General features: G+C 45.9%; 1 protein-coding gene across 3 annotated transcripts in view; it reads right to left on the bottom strand.

Moving 5' to 3' along the window:
* Positions 1 to 17,702, bottom strand: part of zwilch (zwilch kinetochore protein) — a 48,273-nt gene that overhangs the window by 29,539 nt on the left and 1,032 nt on the right. For all 3 annotated transcript variants that reach the window (XM_031832883.1, XM_031832884.1, XM_031832885.1), the window contains exons 2-6: positions 8,473 to 8,602; positions 8,172 to 8,305; positions 7,357 to 7,577; positions 7,163 to 7,242; positions 3,069 to 3,224 (exon numbers count right to left, since the gene is read on the bottom strand). In XM_031832883.1, coding sequence (XP_031688743.1) covers positions 3,069 to 3,224; positions 7,163 to 7,242; positions 7,357 to 7,577; positions 8,172 to 8,305; positions 8,473 to 8,602 — 721 coding nt within the window. The remainder of the gene's footprint in view (positions 1 to 3,068; positions 3,225 to 7,162; positions 7,243 to 7,356; positions 7,578 to 8,171; positions 8,306 to 8,472; positions 8,603 to 17,702) is intronic.

Here is a 17,702-nt window from a genome sequence, read left to right as displayed (position 1 = left end):
CCGAGAGAAACAGTCCCTCCATCCTGGGTAATAGTCTAGATCCGAGAGAAACAGTCCCTACATCCTGGGTACTAGTCTAGATCCGAGAGAAACAGTCCCTACATCCTGGGTACTAGTCTAGATCCGAGAGAAACAGTCCCTCCATCCTGGGTACTAGTCTAGATCCGAGAGAAACAGTCCCTCCATCCTGGGTACTAGTCTAGATCAGAGAGAAACAGTCCCTACATCCTGGGTACTAGTCTAGATCCGAGAGAAACAGTCCCTCCATCCTGGGTACTAGTCTAGATCAGAGAGAAACAGTCCCTACATCCTGGGTACTAGTCTAGATCCGAGAGAAACAGTCCCTCCATCCTGGGTACTAGTCTAGATCCGAGAGAAACAGTCCCTACATCCTGGGTACTAGTCTAGATCCGAGAGAAACAGTCCCTCCATCCTGGGTACTAGTCTAGATCTGAGAGAAACAGTCCCTCCATCCTGGGTACTAGGTCTAGATCTGAGAGAAACAGTCCCTCCATCCTGGGTACTAGTCTAGATCTGAGAGAAACAGTCCCTACATCCTGGGTACTAGTCTAGATCCGAGAGAAACAGTCCCTACATCCTGGGTACTAGTCTAGATCTGAGAGAAACAGTCCCTATATCCTGGGTACTAGTCTAGATCCGAGAGAAACAGTCCCTCCATCCTGGGTACTAGTCTAGATCTGAGAGAAACAGTCCCTACATCCTGGGTACTAGTCTAGATCTGAGAGAAACAGTCCCTACATCCTGGGTACTAGTCTAGATCTGAGAGAAACAGTCCCTACATCCTGGGTACTAGTCTAGATCTGAGAGAAACAGTCCCTCCATCCTGGGTAATAGTCTAGATCTGAGAGAAACAGTCCCTCCATCCTGGGTACTAGTCTTGATCCGAGAGAAACAGTCCCTCCATCCTGGGTACTAGTCTAGATCCGAGAGAAACAGTCCCTCCATCCTGGGTACTAGTCTAGATCAGAGAGAAACAGTCCCTACATCCTGGGTACTAGTCTAGATCCGAGAGAAACAGTCCCTCCATCCTGGGTACTAGTCTAGATCCGAGAGAAACAGTCCCTACATCCTGGGTACTAGTCTAGATCCGAGAGAAACAGTCCCTCCATCCTGGGTACTAGTCTAGATCTGAGAGAAACAGTCCCTCCATCCTGGGTACTAGGTCTAGATCTGAGAGAAACAGTCCCTCCATCCTGGGTACTAGTCTAGATCTGAGAGAAACAGTCCCTACATCCTGGGTACTAGTCTAGATCCGAGAGAAACAGTCCCTACATCCTGGGTACTAGTCTAGATCTGAGAGAAACAGTCCCTATATCCTGGGTACTAGTCTAGATCCGAGAGAAACAGTCCCTCCATCCTGGGTACTAGTCTAGATCTGAGAGAAACAGTCCCTACATCCTGGGTACTAGTCTAGATCTGAGAGAAACAGTCCCTACATCCTGGGTACTAGTCTAGATCTGAGAGAAACAGTCCCTACATCCTGGGTACTAGTCTAGATCTGAGAGAAACAGTCCCTACATCCTGGGTACTAGTCTAGATCTGAGAGAAACAGTCCCTACATCCTGGGTACTAGTCTAGATCTGAGAGAAACAGTCCCTACATCCTGGGTACTAGTCTAGATCCGAGAGAAACAGTCCCTACATCCTGGGTACTAGTCTAGATCCGAGAGAAACAGTCCCTACATCCTGGGTACTAGTCTAGATCTGAGAGGGTTGGAGAGTTGTAAGCAAGGGTTGGAACCGGGATCAATGGAGAAAGAAAAATGATAATTGAGGAACAGAATCAGAATGAAAGTGATCTATACTGTTCAGGATGAGAACAGTTATTTTCAAAGCATAGAACCGGTTAAAAACATTCTGGGCATTTTTTGTTCCAATCCCACAAAAACACAACAAAGTCCTCAGAGTAAAAAATAAAATGGAAGAAAGGAAGAGGAAGGTTGCTCCAAATGAGTAAAAGTCTCTAAAACGTAATCTATAGTACCACTTTACGTCAACACTGATCTGCTGACCACCGAGCAATAACATCAGAGATGGATAACAACACAAAACTACTTTTAAAGGCTCGAGAAGTTTATTGACAAAATAGTACCAATGCTGTGAACACCAAAATATGGAAGATGATACAAACATACAAGAGAACCAAGAGGAAATGAAGAAAACAGCTGGACTCCAGACATACCCTACCGTTCAACAGTTTGGGGTCACTTAGAAATGTCCTTGTTCTTGAATGAAAAATAACATCAAATTGATGAGAAATACAGGGTAGACATTGTTAATGTTGTAAATGACTATTGGAGCTGGAAACAGCTGACTTTTAATGGACACACTGTCGCCAGTAGCCAGAGGGGGGGGGGGCTACAGTAGCCGACGGTTCGGACGGGGGGAGGGGCTACAGTAGCCGACGGTTCGGAGGGGGGAGGGGCTACAGTAGCCGACGGTTCGGAGGGGGGAGGGGCTACAGTAGCCGACGGTTCGGAGGGGGGAGGGTAGCCTACTGATGTTACAAGCGTGATTCAGATTTTTTCATTTGAGAAGACTGGACACATTTTTCCAATGCTAGTTAAGGATACTATAGTGATCACGTTTCACATTGGATTTATTAACTTTTTTTTCTTTTTTACATTTGAATTCTGGTGCCGCTCTGCAGACACAAGCTTAGCTAGCTACCCTCTGGTCCAACGTTAAGCCAACTGTCTGAAGTTGAAAGACATTCCGAGTTCCTTCATAGAAGCCGCTCATCTGTGGGACTAATTCAGATCCTTATTGTCATAAGAAGCGCTTCAAGCCCAAGCCTCCTCATCCACCCTCTCTCGTCCCAATTTCAACAGTTACTTTTTTTTATTTCAATTTCAACCGGTTCAGAACTTTATTTTGTCCGGTCGAAACAGTGGAAAAGAAGAAATTAATATTGGTTCCAACCCCTGGTACTACGCAATATGCTGACACCTTTACACCTATCCAACCCGTCAGATCTACACAAATCCCCAGGGTATAGGGGCCAGGGGTTGATTTGGGTTGCAGCTCAAGTGTAACCTGACTACTCACCAGAGTGGCCATAGAGGAGAGAGGTGGAGTCTCCAGGATCGACTCCACGTGGCTCCATCTGAAGTCCACTGTGACACTGCTCTGACATTCGATAGTCGTTTTCTCCACCACAGTAGACCCAAACAGGTTGTACTGGGCTGTGCCTCTTGCAACCATCTGAGAGGGAGAAGGACAGGGAATCAAGGAAGTGATACAGACCACATAGATAGTCTGGGTTTTGAGTAGGTCTGTTTCACATAAATAATTAAATACATATATGAATGGACAACATCAGAAAAGCAGTAAACGCAGCAGTATACCTAGCTCAACACTGAGTCTCGGCCAGTCTGCAGTATACCTAACTCAACACTGAGTCTCAGCCAGTCTGCAGTATACCTAGCTCAACACTGAGTCTCGGCCAGTGGGCAGTATACCTAGCTCAACACTGAGTCTCAGCCAGTGGGCAGTATACCTAGCTCAACACTGAGTCTCAGCCAGTGGGCAGTATACCTAGCTCAACACTGAGTCTCAGCCAGTCTGCAGTATACCTAGCTCAACACTGAGTCTCAGCCAGTGGGCAGTATACCTAGCTCAACACTGAGTCTCAGCCAGTGGGCAGTATACCTAGCTCAACACTGAGTCTCAGCCAGTGGGCAGTATACCTAGCTCAACACTGAGTCTCAGCCAGTGGGCAGTATACCTAGCTCAACACTGAGTCTCAGCCAGTGGGCAGTATACCTAGCTCAACACTGAGTCTCAGCCAGTGGGCAGTATACCTAGCTCAACACTGAGTCTCAGCCAGTGGGCAGTATACCTAGCTCAACACTGAGTCTCAGCCAGTGGGCAGTATACCTAGCTCAACACTGAGTCTCAGCCAGTGGGCAGTATACCTAGCTCGGGCACTGAGTCTCAGCCAGTGGGCAGTATACCTAGCTCGGGCACTGAGTCTCAGCCAGTGGGCAGTATACCTAGCTCAACACTGAGTCTCAGCCAGTGGGCAGTATACCTAGCTCAACACTGAGTCTCAGCCAGTGGGCAGTATACCTAACTCAACACTGAGTCTCAGCCAGTGGGCAGTATACCTAGCTCGGGCACTGAGTCTCAGCCAGTCTGCAGTATACCTAGCTCAACACTGAGTCTCAGCCAGTGGGCAGTATACCTAGCTCAACACTGAGTCTCAGCCAGTCTGCAGTATACCTAGCTCAACACTGAGTCTCAGCCAGTGGGCAGTATACCTAGCTCAACACTGAGTCTCAGCCAGTCTGCAGTATACCTAGCTCAACACAGTCTCAGCCAGTCTGCAGTATATCTAGCTCAACACTGAGTCTCAGCCAGTCAGCAGTATACCTAGCTCAACACTGAGTCTCAGCCAGTGGGCAGTATACCTAGCTCAACACAGTCTCAGCCAGTCTGCAGTATATCTAGCTCAACACTGAGTCTCAGCCAGTCAGCAGTATACCTAGCTCAACACTGAGTCTCAGCCAGTCAGCAGTATACCTAGCTCAACACTGAGTCTCAGCCAGTGGGCAGTATACCTAGCTCAACACTGAGTCTCAGCCAGTCTGCAGTATACCTAGCTCAACACAGTCTCAGCCAGTCTGCAGTATATCTAGCTCAACACTGAGTCTCAGCCAGTCAGCAGTATACCTAGCTCAACACTGAGTCTCAGCCAGTGGGCAGTATACCTAGCTCAACACTGAGTCTCAGCCAGTGGGCAGTATACCTAGCTCGGGCACTGAGTCTCAGCCAGTCTGCAGTATACCTAGCTCAACACTGAGTCTCAGCCAGTCTGCAGTATACCTAGCTCAACACTGAGTCTCAGCCAGTCTGCAGTATACCTAGCTCAACACTGAGTCTCAGCCAGTCTGCAGTATACCTAGCTCAACACTGAGTCTCAGCCAGTGGGCAGTATACCTAGCTCAACACTGAGTCTCAGCCAGTGGGCAGTATACCTAGCTCAACACTGAGTCTCAGCCAGTCTGCAGTATACCTAGCTCAACACTGAGTCTCAGCCAGTGGGCAGTATACCTAGCTCAACACTGAGTCTCAGCCAGTCAGCAGTATACCTAGCTCAACACTGAGTCTCAGCCAGTGGGCAGTATACCTAGCTCAACACAGTCTCAGCCAGTCTGCAGTATATCTAGCTCAACACTGAGTCTCAGCCAGTCAGCAGTATACCTAGCTCAACACTGAGTCTCAGCCAGTCAGCAGTATACCTAGCTCAACACTGAGTCTCAGCCAGTGGGCAGTATACCTAGCTCAACACTGAGTCTCAGCCAGTCTGCAGTATACCTAGCTCAACACAGTCTCAGCCAGTCTGCAGTATATCTAGCTCAACACTGAGTCTCAGCCAGTCAGCAGTATACCTAGCTCAACACTGAGTCTCAGCCAGTGGGCAGTATACCTAGCTCAACACTGAGTCTCAGCCAGTGGGCAGTATACCTAGCTCGGGCACTGAGTCTCAGCCAGTCTGCAGTATACCTAGCTCAACACTGAGTCTCAGCCAGTCTGCAGTATACCTAGCTCAACACTGAGTCTCAGCCAGTCTGCAGTATACCTAGCTCAACACTGAGTCTCAGCCAGTCTGCAGTATACCTAGCTCAACACTGAGTCTCAGCCAGTGGGCAGTATACCTAGCTCAACACTGAGTCTCAGCCAGTGGGCAGTATACCTAGCTCAACACTGAGTCTCAGCCAGTCTGCAGTATACCTAGCTCAACACTGAGTCTCAGCCAGTGGGCACTATACCTAGCTCAACACTGAGTCTCAGCCAGTCAGCAGTATACCTAGCTCGGGCACTGAGTCTCAGCCAGTGGGCAGTATACCTAGCTCAACACTGAGTCTCAGCCAGTCTGCAGTATACCTAGCTCAACACTGAGTCTCAGCCAGTGGGCAGTATACCTAGCTCAACACTGAGTCTCAGCCAGTGGGCAGTATACCTAGCTCAACACTGAGTCTCAGCCAGTGGGCAGTATACCTAGCTCAACACTGAGTCTCAGCCAGTGGTCAGTATACCTAGCTCAACACTGAGTCTCAGCCAGTCTGCAGTATACCTAGCTCAACACTGAGTCTCAGCCAGTGGGCAGTATACCTAGCTCAACACTGAGTCTCAGCCAGTGGGCAGTATACCTAGCTCAACACTGAGTCTCAGCCAGTGGGCAGTATACCTAGCTCAACACTGAGTCTCAGCCAGTCTGCAGTATACCTAGCTCAACACTGAGTCTCAGCCAGTCTGCAGTATACCTAGCTCAACACTGAGTCTCAGCCAGTGGGCAGTATACCTAGCTCGGGCACTGAGTCTCAGCCAGTCTGCAGTATACCTAGCTCAACACTGAGTCTCAGCCAGTCTGCAGTATACCTAGCTCAACACTGAGTCTCAGCCAGTCTGCAGTATACCTAGCTCAACACTGAGTCTCAGCCAGTCTGCAGTATACCTAGCTCAACACTGAGTCTCAGCCAGTCAGCAGTATACCTAGCTCAACACTGAGTCTCAGCCAGTGGGCAGTATACCTAGCTCAACACTGAGTCTCAGCCAGTCTGCAGTATACCTAGCTCAACACTGAGTCTCAGCCAGTCGGCAGTATACCTAGCTCGGGCACTGAGTCTCAGCCAGTGGGCAGTATACCTAGCTCAACACTGACAGTCTCAGCCAGTCTGCAGTATACCTAGCTCAACACTGAGTCTCAGCCAGTGGGCAGTATACCTAGCTCAACACTGAGTCTCAGCCAGTGGGCAGTATACCTAGCTCAACACTGAGTCTCAGCCAGTCTGCAGTATACCTAGCTCAACACTGAGTCTCAGCCAGTCAGCAGTATACCTAGCTCAACACTGAGTCTCAGCCAGTGGGCAGTATACCTAGCTCAACACTGAGTCTCAGCCAGTCAGCAGTATACCTAGCTCAACACTGAGTCTCAGCCAGTCAGCAGTATACCTAGCTCAACACTGAGTCTCAGCCAGTGGGCAGTATACCTAGCTCAACACTGAGTCTCAGCCAGTCTGCAGTATACCTAGCTCAACACTGAGTCTCAGCCAGTCGGCAGTATACCTAGCTCAACACTGACAGTCTCAGCCAGTGAAATATCAGAGAAACAGGAAGGACTAGGAGGTAGGCTTCACCAAGGATGGATGATGTCTTCTCTTGTGTTCCTGTTTCAGCTCATCTAAAGTGATGAATGCGCCCTTGTCCACAGTTGAACCTGAACATGTACGATAAACAACATGAAAGATCAATCATCTATTGAAACCATGAATTTCAATGTTTATGACACGAGCTCTTACATTAATACGTGTCTCTACACTCTGGCCCTTACCTGCACATGTGACGGAGTATAGCTTGACCCCAGAGACTTTGTTGCCGGTGCAGGCGGTCTCTGCTCCTAGCCAGGTGGTACCAGCACGGTCAGCCATGTCACAACGTACCCAGAGAGGAAGCAGGGGGGCTGGGGAGACCGCTGGAGGGAGCAGGTCGGCTGGGGACACCGCTGGAGATACAATGCTGTTCTGAGACATTGTGTACCAAGACAACAGCTGCCTGTAAGTAGAGAACACAGCTCAACATCTGAACAGATATAGCGACAAACAGACAGGGTGCTATTACCATGGTTTCATATGCCATATTAATACAATTGTCAAATGTAAAAAATCACTACTAAGACTAGAAGAACAACAACAAGATGGAGGAGAACAACAACAAGATGGAGGAGAACAACAACAAGATGGAGGAGGAAAAGATGGAGGAGGAGGAGAACAACAACAAGATGGAGGAGGAGGGGAACAACAACAAGATGGAGGAGGAGAAGAACAACAACAAGATGGAGGAGGAGGAGAACAACAACAAGATGGAGGAGGAGAACAACAACAAGATGGAGGAGGAGAAGAACAACAACAAGATGGAGGAGGAAAAGATGGAGGAGGAGGAGAACAACAACAAGATGGAGGAGGAGAAGATGGAGGAGGAGGAGAACAACAACAAGATGGAGGAGGAGAAGATGGAGGAGAAGGAGAACAACAACAAGATGGAGGAGGAGAAGATGGAGGAGGAGGAGAACAACAACAAGATGGAGGAGGAGAAGATGGAGGAGGAGAACAACAACAAGATGGAGAACAACAAGATGGAGGAGGAGACCTTGCTTTCATGATGGTGAGAGGCTGTGGCCCCAACTCTATCTTGACTTCATGATTTGTCTCATCGTCAGAGTGCGTCTCATCGTCAGAGTGCGTCTCATCCATTTTGTCATCTTCAGGGTCGATCTGTGGGGCCTTGTCACACGACGACACAGTAAAATAGCGGATCAATATTAGAACGATTGGGTGAATTGATTGTCTAATGGAAATACAATACAATAATACAAAATGAATAATGCAAAGATACTCAATAATAAATCGAGTGGATTGATTGTAAATCTCTTCAATGGAGCAGAACATACCGTTTTCTCACAGATGAAGACTGGTCTGTCACCAGTGTAGATGTTGTGGAGATGTTTCCCTCCATTCACTCTCAGTATCTGGATGTCTTCCTCATATATACAGGAGTCTTTGCAGTCATCTTGAAGAGACCTAAAATCATAAATGCATAAAATAAATAAACATTGCTGATTGGCTGAACCAGTATCTGGGCAGAGGAGGAGATTATGAACATAACAAGTATCCTCTCTAGCCCAGCTAGCTACCAGTAATTGTCCCATTAGACAAAATACATTAGTGACCAATACTCACCAAATATAGAGTTTCGCTGAGCAACTATCGTCATTTAGTGCTGTCATGACGTTGGCCTGATAAATACCTCTTCCCCCCTTTTTCCTCTCTCTACCCTACTGATGTTAAATTTGCAAAACCCTTGGTTAACATAGAGATTCTGGGAACATCAGAAGGTGGGGGGGAAATTAACTATATTCTGGTAATCCGACCAATTGAACATATGCAGTGGTACTTAATGAATATGATGTCAGTTCGGTTGTGATCTGAGACATTCTCATCAATGACAAGATGACATAAACTCTACAGTGGAAAGTCTACACATCAGAGTTATCAGATTCACATGGAATTGTTGTTCAATTTAAATGTTTTAATTTTACCCCTTTTTCTCCCCAATTTCGTGGTATCCAATTGTTTTAGTAGCAACTATCTTGTCTCATCGCTACAACTCCTGTACGGGCTCGGGAGAGACGAAGGTGGAAAGCCATGCATCCTCCGATACACAACCCAACCAAGCCGCACTGCTTCTTAACACAGCGCGCATCCAACCCGGAAGCCGGCCGCACCAATGTGTCGGAGGAAACACCGTGCACCTGGCAACCACGCATTTAAATGTTTGAATATGAAATTATGGGATGAAATGTGATTTTAGCTTCTAAAATGTGAGATTTGGGTTTTCATAAGTTAGGGCTGCTCAATCAGTGGCCCGCCCCTGTGAAGGCACACGGGCTATAAAACTGGTCAAAAATGCCCTCCTATCCCTTCCTATATAAAGCCTTGACGACAATGTAACCTCTTGTTCTGAGGATGTAGGACGCCGGTCCGATGTCAGAATGGTTCAGATAATAACTACAGAACGAAGCCAACATCAGCGTGCCAAAATTGTTTCAACCCCTATTTACTAGCCGATCTTCACTCCTTTTTCATATTTCCAAAAAAAAGGTATGAATAAAAATGTACAAAGAAACGCATGAACACTTGGTACAAAACAATATAGATTATTTTCAGACAAAACTTTTTTTATTCGTTCTATTTTTAGGAAGTACATACCTGGGTACCAGCCTGTATAGCGAACATGACTTGACTGCCCTGGGTAAGTACATACCTGGCTTGACTGCCCTGGGTACCAGCCTGTATAGCGAACATGACACTCAACGTTCAATTGCTGATTGGTCGTTGGAAACAACATTCAGATTTTCCATGACAATGTTATGGAACATGGGGTGTACGCAAACAATACCGTTACGACCTGATGTGGCAAACCCCATGTGAAAAGGCAGTGTCAATGCAAGATCATGTGGTTCGAAATGGCTAGAGAGGAGTTCGTAACGAGAGAGATAAATATGGAGAAAATTAGCTTACAAGAGTCAATCTAAAATTATTTTGCTTCAGCTGCATCCAATTTATGAGAAGAAAGGAACGCAAAACTGGCACCTGTTGTCATTCCTCGCACAATACCCTGATCATCATGACTCGCTTACTTTTTTAAATAATTTGTTTTGCTCGTTTCAGTTATATTATTTATCATTCCTCTATCTTATTAAAGAGATGGAGGAGTCCAGACAGGCTACTCATGGTAGCTTTCTGAATAAACAGAGAGAATTAGCTTACTCGAAGCCATGGATTACAGGCAACAGCCGCACTGAGCTAAAGGCTAGAGCTGCCGCTTTCAAGGAGCGGGAGACTAATCCAGACTAACAAGAAATCCAGCTATGCCCTCAGACAAACCATCAAACAAGCAAAGCGTCAATACAGGATTTAGATTGAATCCTACTACACCGGCTCTAACGCTCGTCGGATGTGGCAGGGCTTGAAAACTATTATGGACCACAAAAGGGAAACCCAGACGCGAGCTGCCCAGTGACGCGAGCCTACCAGACGAGCTAAATACATTTTATGCTCGCTTCGAGGCAAGAAACACTGAAGCATACACGAGAGCACCAGCCGTTCTGGATGACTGTGTGATAAAGCTCTCGGTAGCCAATGTGAACAAAACCTTTAAACAGGTCAACATTCACAAAGCCGCTGGGCCACACGAATTACCAGGACATGTACTCAGAGCATGCGCGGACCAACTGTCAAGTGTCTTCACTGACATTTTCAACCTCTTCCTGACCGAGTCTGTAATACCTACATGTTTCAAGAAGACCACCATAGTGCCAGTGCCCAAGGAAGCGAAGGTAACCTGCCTAAATGATTACCGCCCCGTGGCACTCACGACGGTAGCCATGAAGTGCTTTGAAAGGCTGGTAATGGCTCACATCAACACTATTATCCCAGAAACCCACTCCAATTCGCGTACCGCCCAAACAGATCCACAGATGACGCAATCTCTATTGCACTCCATACTGCCCTTTCTCACCTGGACAAAAGGAACACCTATGTGAGAATGCTGTTCATTGACTACAGCTCAGCATTTAACACCATAGTGCCCTCAAAGCTCATCAATAAGCTAAGGACTCGGGGACTAAACACCTCCCTCTGCAACTGAATCCTGGACTTCCTGACGGGCCGTCCACAGACAATGCCTATAGGGAGGTGGTCAGAGAACTGGCAGGACAAAAACCTCTCTCTCAATGTGAGCAAGACAAAGGAGCCGATTGTGGACTACAGGGAAAGTCGGGCCGAACAGGCCCACATTAACATTGACGGGGCTGTAGTGGAGCGGGTCGAGAGTTTCAAGTTCCTTGGTGTCCACATCACCAACGAACTAACATGGTCCAAACATACCAAGACAGTCGTGAAGAGGTCACGACTAGAGGTCGACCGATTATTATTTTTCAACGCCAATACCGATTATTGGAGGACCCAAAAAAGGCCGATACCGATTAATCGGACGATTTGTATTTATTTATTTGTAATAATGACAATTACAACAATACTGAATGAACACTTATTTTAACTTAATATAATACATAAATAAAATCAATGTAACCTCAAGTAAATAATGAAACATGTTCAATTTGGTTTAAATAATGCAAAAACAAAGTGTTGGAGAAGAACGTTAAAGTGCACTATGTGCCATGTAAGAAAGCTAACGTTTCAGTTCCTTGCTCAGAACATGAGAACATATGAAAGCTGGTGGTTCCTTTTAACATGAGACTTCAATATTCCCAGGTAAGAAGTTTTAGGTTGTAGTTATTATAGGACTATTTCCCTCTATACCATTTGTATTTCATTAACCTTTGACTATTGGATGTTCTTATAGGCACTTTAGTATTGCCAGTGTAACAGTATAGCTTCCGTCCCTCTCATCGGTCCTCCCTGGGCTCGAACCAGGAACACATCGACAACAGCCACACTCGAAGCAGCGTTACCCATGCAGAGCAAGGGAAACAACCACAGGCTCAGAGTGAGTGACGTTTGAAACGCTATTAGCGCGTGCTAACTAGCTAGCCATTTCACATCGGTTACACCAGCCTCTTCTCGGGAGTTGATAGGCTTGAAGTCATAAACAGTGCAATGCTTGACGCACAACGAAGAGCTGCTGGCAAATCGCACGAAAGTGCTGTTTGAATGAATGTTTACGCGCCTGCTTCTGCCTTCCACCGCTCAGTCAGATACTTGTATGCTCAATCAGATTATATGCAACGCAGGACATGCTAGATAATATCTAGTAATATTTTATTTATTTATTTATTTTACCTTTATTTTACTAGGCAAGTCAGTTAAGAACAAATTCTTATTTTCAATGAGTGGTTAACTGCCTGTTCAGGGGCAGAACGACAGATTTGTACCCTGTCAGCTCGGGGGTTTGAACTTGTGGCTGTTGTCGATGTGTTCCTGGTTCGAGTCCAACACTCAAATATCATCAACCATGTGTAGTTAACTAGTGATTATGATTGATTGTTTTTATAAGATAAGTTTAATGCTAGCTAGCAACTTACCTTTGCTTACTGCATTTGCATAACAGGCAGTCTCCTTGTGGAGTGCAACGAGAGAGAGGCAGGTCGTTATTGTGTTGGACTAGTTAACTGTAAGGTTGCAAGATTACCATTCCGATTAATCGGTCGACCTCCAGTCACGACAAAACCCATTCCCCCCCCCAGGAGACTGAAAAGATTTGGCATGGGTTCCCATATCCTCAAAAGGTTCTACAGCTGCACCATCGAGCGCATCCTGACCAGTTGCATCACCGCCTGGTACGGCAACTGCTCGACATCTGACCGTAAGGCGCTACAGAGGGTAGTGTGAACGGCCCAGTACATCACTGGGGTCAAGCTTCCTGCCATCCAGGACCTATTTAATAGGCAGTGTCAAAGGAAAGTCCATAAAATTGTCAGAGACTCCAGCCACCCAAGTCATAGACTGTTCTCTCTGCTACCGCATGGCAAGTGGTACCGGAGCACCAAGTCTAGGTCCAAGAGGCTCATTAACAGCCATAAGTTTGAGTTTAAGTTTATTTTTATTTTTACAGGGACAGTGCACATTAATCAACGTTTCAGTCAAAGTGCCGGTTTTAGCCAGCCGGCTAATTTTCAACCGCAGTCCCTGGGCAGGTTATTAAAAACAATTACAATATAGACAATAGCAACATAGAACAAGCAAGACATAGCATACAGACAGAGCAACATAGGACAAGCAAGATGTAGCATACAGACAGAGCAGCATAGAACAAAAAGCAGCAAGTCAAAATTCATAAAAGCAACAAAGTGTTTCCACACCTGACAAGCTATAGACAACATGGAGAGCGGCAACACACAGCTAGGGACCATGTTCACACATCTGATTGACCTTTAGCCATGTCTTCAAGCATTTTGTGAAAGTGTGATATGTGGTGCAGTTATGTGTGTCTGATGGCAGTGTATTCCAGACATGGGAAGCTCTCACAGAGAATGCAGATTTACTAAAGGTGCTTTTCCTTAGGGGAACTATACAGTCACCTCTCATGGCAGACCTTGTGGATCTGCTGCCATATGTCTGGGTTTTCTGTTTAACAAAAATATTGAGTGGAGGGGGAGCCAGGCCATAAAGGATCTTGAATACAAGACATGCGTCGGTGTATTGCACAAGATTTTCCCAACTCAAGAGCTCATGCTTTCTAAGGATGTGACAATGATGATGGCTATTGGGCTTCCTATCAAGCACTTTGAGAGCCTGTTTGTAGACAGACTGAATAGGTTTTAATGTTGTACAGCAAGCTTGGGCCCAACTAGTCAAGCAGTATGTTAAGTGGGGGAGTATCATAGATTTGAAGTACAGTTTTGCTACCTCTGTAGTCAAACAATTTCGTATAAATCGGAAATTAGCTAGGTTGAATTTGGTTATTTGAATTACCTTTTTCACATGCTTTTTAAAAGAGAGGTTGGAATCAAGTATGATGCCAAGGTACTTAAAATCGGATACCACCTGGAGCTTCTCCCCTGACACATAGACATCTGGCTCAGTAGCATCTGTTGCCCTCTTTGTGAAGAACATGCAAACAGTTTTTTTCACATTGAGATGCAAACACAAGTCACTGAGCCACTTTGTAACCTGGACCATTACAGTAGTGAGTTCTTGTGCAGCTTGTTGTTTGCTCTTTGCATGCACATATATCACTGTATCATCTGCATACATTTGAACTTCAGACCCAGTACAGACAGAAGGCAGATCATTAATGTACAGGCTGAACAGGAGGGGCCCCAGTATTGACCCTTGGGGCACGCCCACATCATAGCTACGAGTGGGCGACAGCTCATTGCTCACTCTGACACACTGAGTTCTGCCTTCAAGGTATGATTTCATCCATCTCAAGGCATCAGGGGAAAAGTTGAACTTGGACAATTTTGTGATGAGAATCTCATGGTTAACAGTATTAAAAGCCTTCCTTAGGTCCAGAAACACAGCCCCAACAACACCTCCTTTGTCCATCTTGGACTTCACATTTTCCAGAAGAAAGCAGTTGGCCGTTTCTGTGGAGTGTTTCGCTCTGAAGCCAAACTGCCTGGAGTGTAATGTGAAGGGGCTGTTGTTGAGGTGGGCAATCAGTTGTTCTGCTACACACTTTTCAACAACCTTTGACACCACAGGTAGTATACTAATGGGCCTGTAGTTACTCACGTTAGCAGGGTCGCCTGATTTAAAGATGGCCGTTATTATGGCCGACTTCCATACCCTTGGAAACACACCGAGACCAATAGATGTGTTGGTGACCTTAGTAATGGGGCCAATGAGTGACTCTTTGTAGTTTTTAAGAAAGGCAGAGTCCATCCCAAACACATCTTTGGCTTTAGAGTTCTTTAGTGAGCTAATCACCTTGTTCACCTTTGACTCAGAAACCTCCCTTATGATGAAGACAGGTTGAGTGTCATTCACTAGCACTGAGCCCAAGAAACAAGTGGAGGGGTTCTGTGTCAGTACCCTGACAGAGTCAATAAAGTAGGAATTGAAGGCTATTGCTATTTCGACTGCATCCTGTGTTAGATTGTTATTCACCATGATTTCTAGTCTTTTTGCAGTGTTACTATGGTCTTTCCCTGTTAACTTTTTAGATTCTCCCATATCAATTTAGAATTTCCCTTTGCTTCACCAATTATGTTAATAAAAAAGTTTGCCTTGGCCTGTCTGATTTCTTTCATCACCTTATTTCTCAACATGGTAAACCTACGTCTGTCATGCTCTAATTTAGATTTTAGGATAAGACTCCTGAACAATTAATAAAATCGTCACCGGACAAGTTACACTGACCTCCCTTTTGTACACTGCTGCTACTCTCTGTTTATTATCTATGCATAATCACTTCGCCCCCCACCTACATGTACAGCTTACCTCAACTAGCCTGTACCCCTCCACACCGACTCTGTACCGTAACACCCTGTATATAGCCTCCACATTGACTCTGTACCGTAACACCCTGTATTTAGCCTCCACATTGACTCTGTACCAGTACCCCCTGTATATAGCCTCCACATTGACTCTGTACCGTAATACCCTGTATACAGCCTCCACCTTGACTCTGTACCGTAACACCCTGTATATAGCCTCCACATTGACTCTGTACCGTAACACCCTGTATATAGCCTCCACATTGACTCTGTACCAGTACGCCCTGTATATAGCCTCCACATTGACTCTGTACCGGTACCCCCTGTATATAGCCTCCACACTGACTCTGTACTGGTGCCCCCTGTATATAGCCTCCACATTGACTCTGTACCGTAATAACCTGTATATAGCCTCCACATTGACTCTGTACTGGTGCCCCCTGTATATAGCCTCCACATTGACTCTGTACCGGTACCCCCTGTATATAGCCTCCACATTGACTCTGTACCATAACACCCTGTATATAGCCTCCACACAGACTCCACCCGGCACAGCCAGAAGAGGACTGGCCACCCCACATAGCCTGGTTCCTCTCTAGGTTTCTTCCCAGGTTTTGGTCTTTCTAGGGAGTTTTTCCTAGCCACCGTGCTTCTACACCTGCATTGCTTGCTGTTTGGGGTTTTAGGCTGGGTTTCTGTACAGCACTTTGAGATATCAGCTGATGTACGAAGGGCTATATAAATACATTTGATTTGATTTGTACTGGTGCCCCCTGTATATAGTCTCCACATTGACTCTGTACCATAATAACCAGTATATAGCCTCCACACTGACTCTGTACCGGTACCCCCTGTATATAGCCTCCACATTGACTCTGTACCGGTACCCCCTGTATATAGCCTCCACACTGACTCTGTACCGGTACCCCCTGTATATAGCCTCCACCTTGACTCTATACCGGTACCCCCTGTATATAGCCTCCACATTGACTCTGTACCAGTACCCCCTGTATATAGCCTCCACACTGACTCTGTACCGGTACCCCCTGTATATAGCCTCCACCTTGACTCTATACCGGTACCCCCTGTATATAGCCTCCACATTGACTCTGTACCAGTACCCCCTGTATATAGCCTCCACACTGACTCTGTACCGGTACCCCCTGTATATAGCCTCCACCTTGACTCTATACCGGTACCCCCTGTATATAGCCTCCACATTGACTCTGTACCAGTACCCCCTGTATATAGCCTCCACCTTGACTCTATACCGGTACCCCCTGTATATAGCCTCCACCTTGACTCTATACCGGTACCCCCTGTATATAGCCTCCACCTTGACTCTATACCGGTACCCCCTGTATATAGCCTCCACCTTGACTCTATACCGGTACCCCCTGTATATAGCCTCCACCTTGACTCTATACCGGTACCCCCTGTATATAGCCTCCACATTGACTCTATACCGGTACCCCCTGTATATAGCCTCCACACTGACTCTATACCGGTACCCCCTGTATATAGCCTCCACATTGACTCGGTACCGGTACCCCCTGTATATAGCCTCCACATTGACTCTATACCGGTACCCCCTGTATATAGCCTCCACATTGACTCTGTACCGTAACACCCTGTATATAGCCTCCACATTGACTCGGTACCGGTACCCCCTGTATATAGCCTCATTATTGATGTTCTTATTGTGTTACTTTTTATTATTACTTTTTATTTTAGTCTACTTGGTAGAAATGTTCTTAACTCTTTCTTGAACTGCACTGTTGGTTAAGGGCTTGTAAGTAAAGCATTTCATGGTAAAGTCTACACGTGTTGTATTCGGCGCATGTGGCATATAAAGTTTGATTTGATATGTTCTCACACACACACTCTAAAAGGACTCAATCAAAGAAACACAAATCACATTTGTCCTAAAAAATATATTAAAAACCTAGGCTCACCTTCAAATCTGGGCTGTAGTCCATCAGAAAGTAGGCATAGGCTAGGTTATAGCATAATGCTAAAATAATATTTCCTTTCAAATGAATTAACAAGGGTAGTTTGAAGGGAGAGAGACAGCTATAGTATTAGTAGAGACGTTAGTTATGCAATTATTACCCCAGTATGTGGTTTACTCCAGAGGAAGATTTGCACTTTAGTCATTTTTCTAAAACTGCCCCCTGTAATTCTGTAAAAAAAAAAATATATATGTTTATTCTAGT

Source organism: Oncorhynchus kisutch, linkage group LG10, assembly GCF_002021735.2.
Source record: "Oncorhynchus kisutch isolate 150728-3 linkage group LG10, Okis_V2, whole genome shotgun sequence".
Lineage (NCBI taxonomy): Eukaryota > Metazoa > Chordata > Actinopteri > Salmoniformes > Salmonidae > Oncorhynchus > Oncorhynchus kisutch.
Note: the sequence above shows the minus strand (reverse complement) of the source record. Positions and strands in the feature narration are given on the sequence as shown.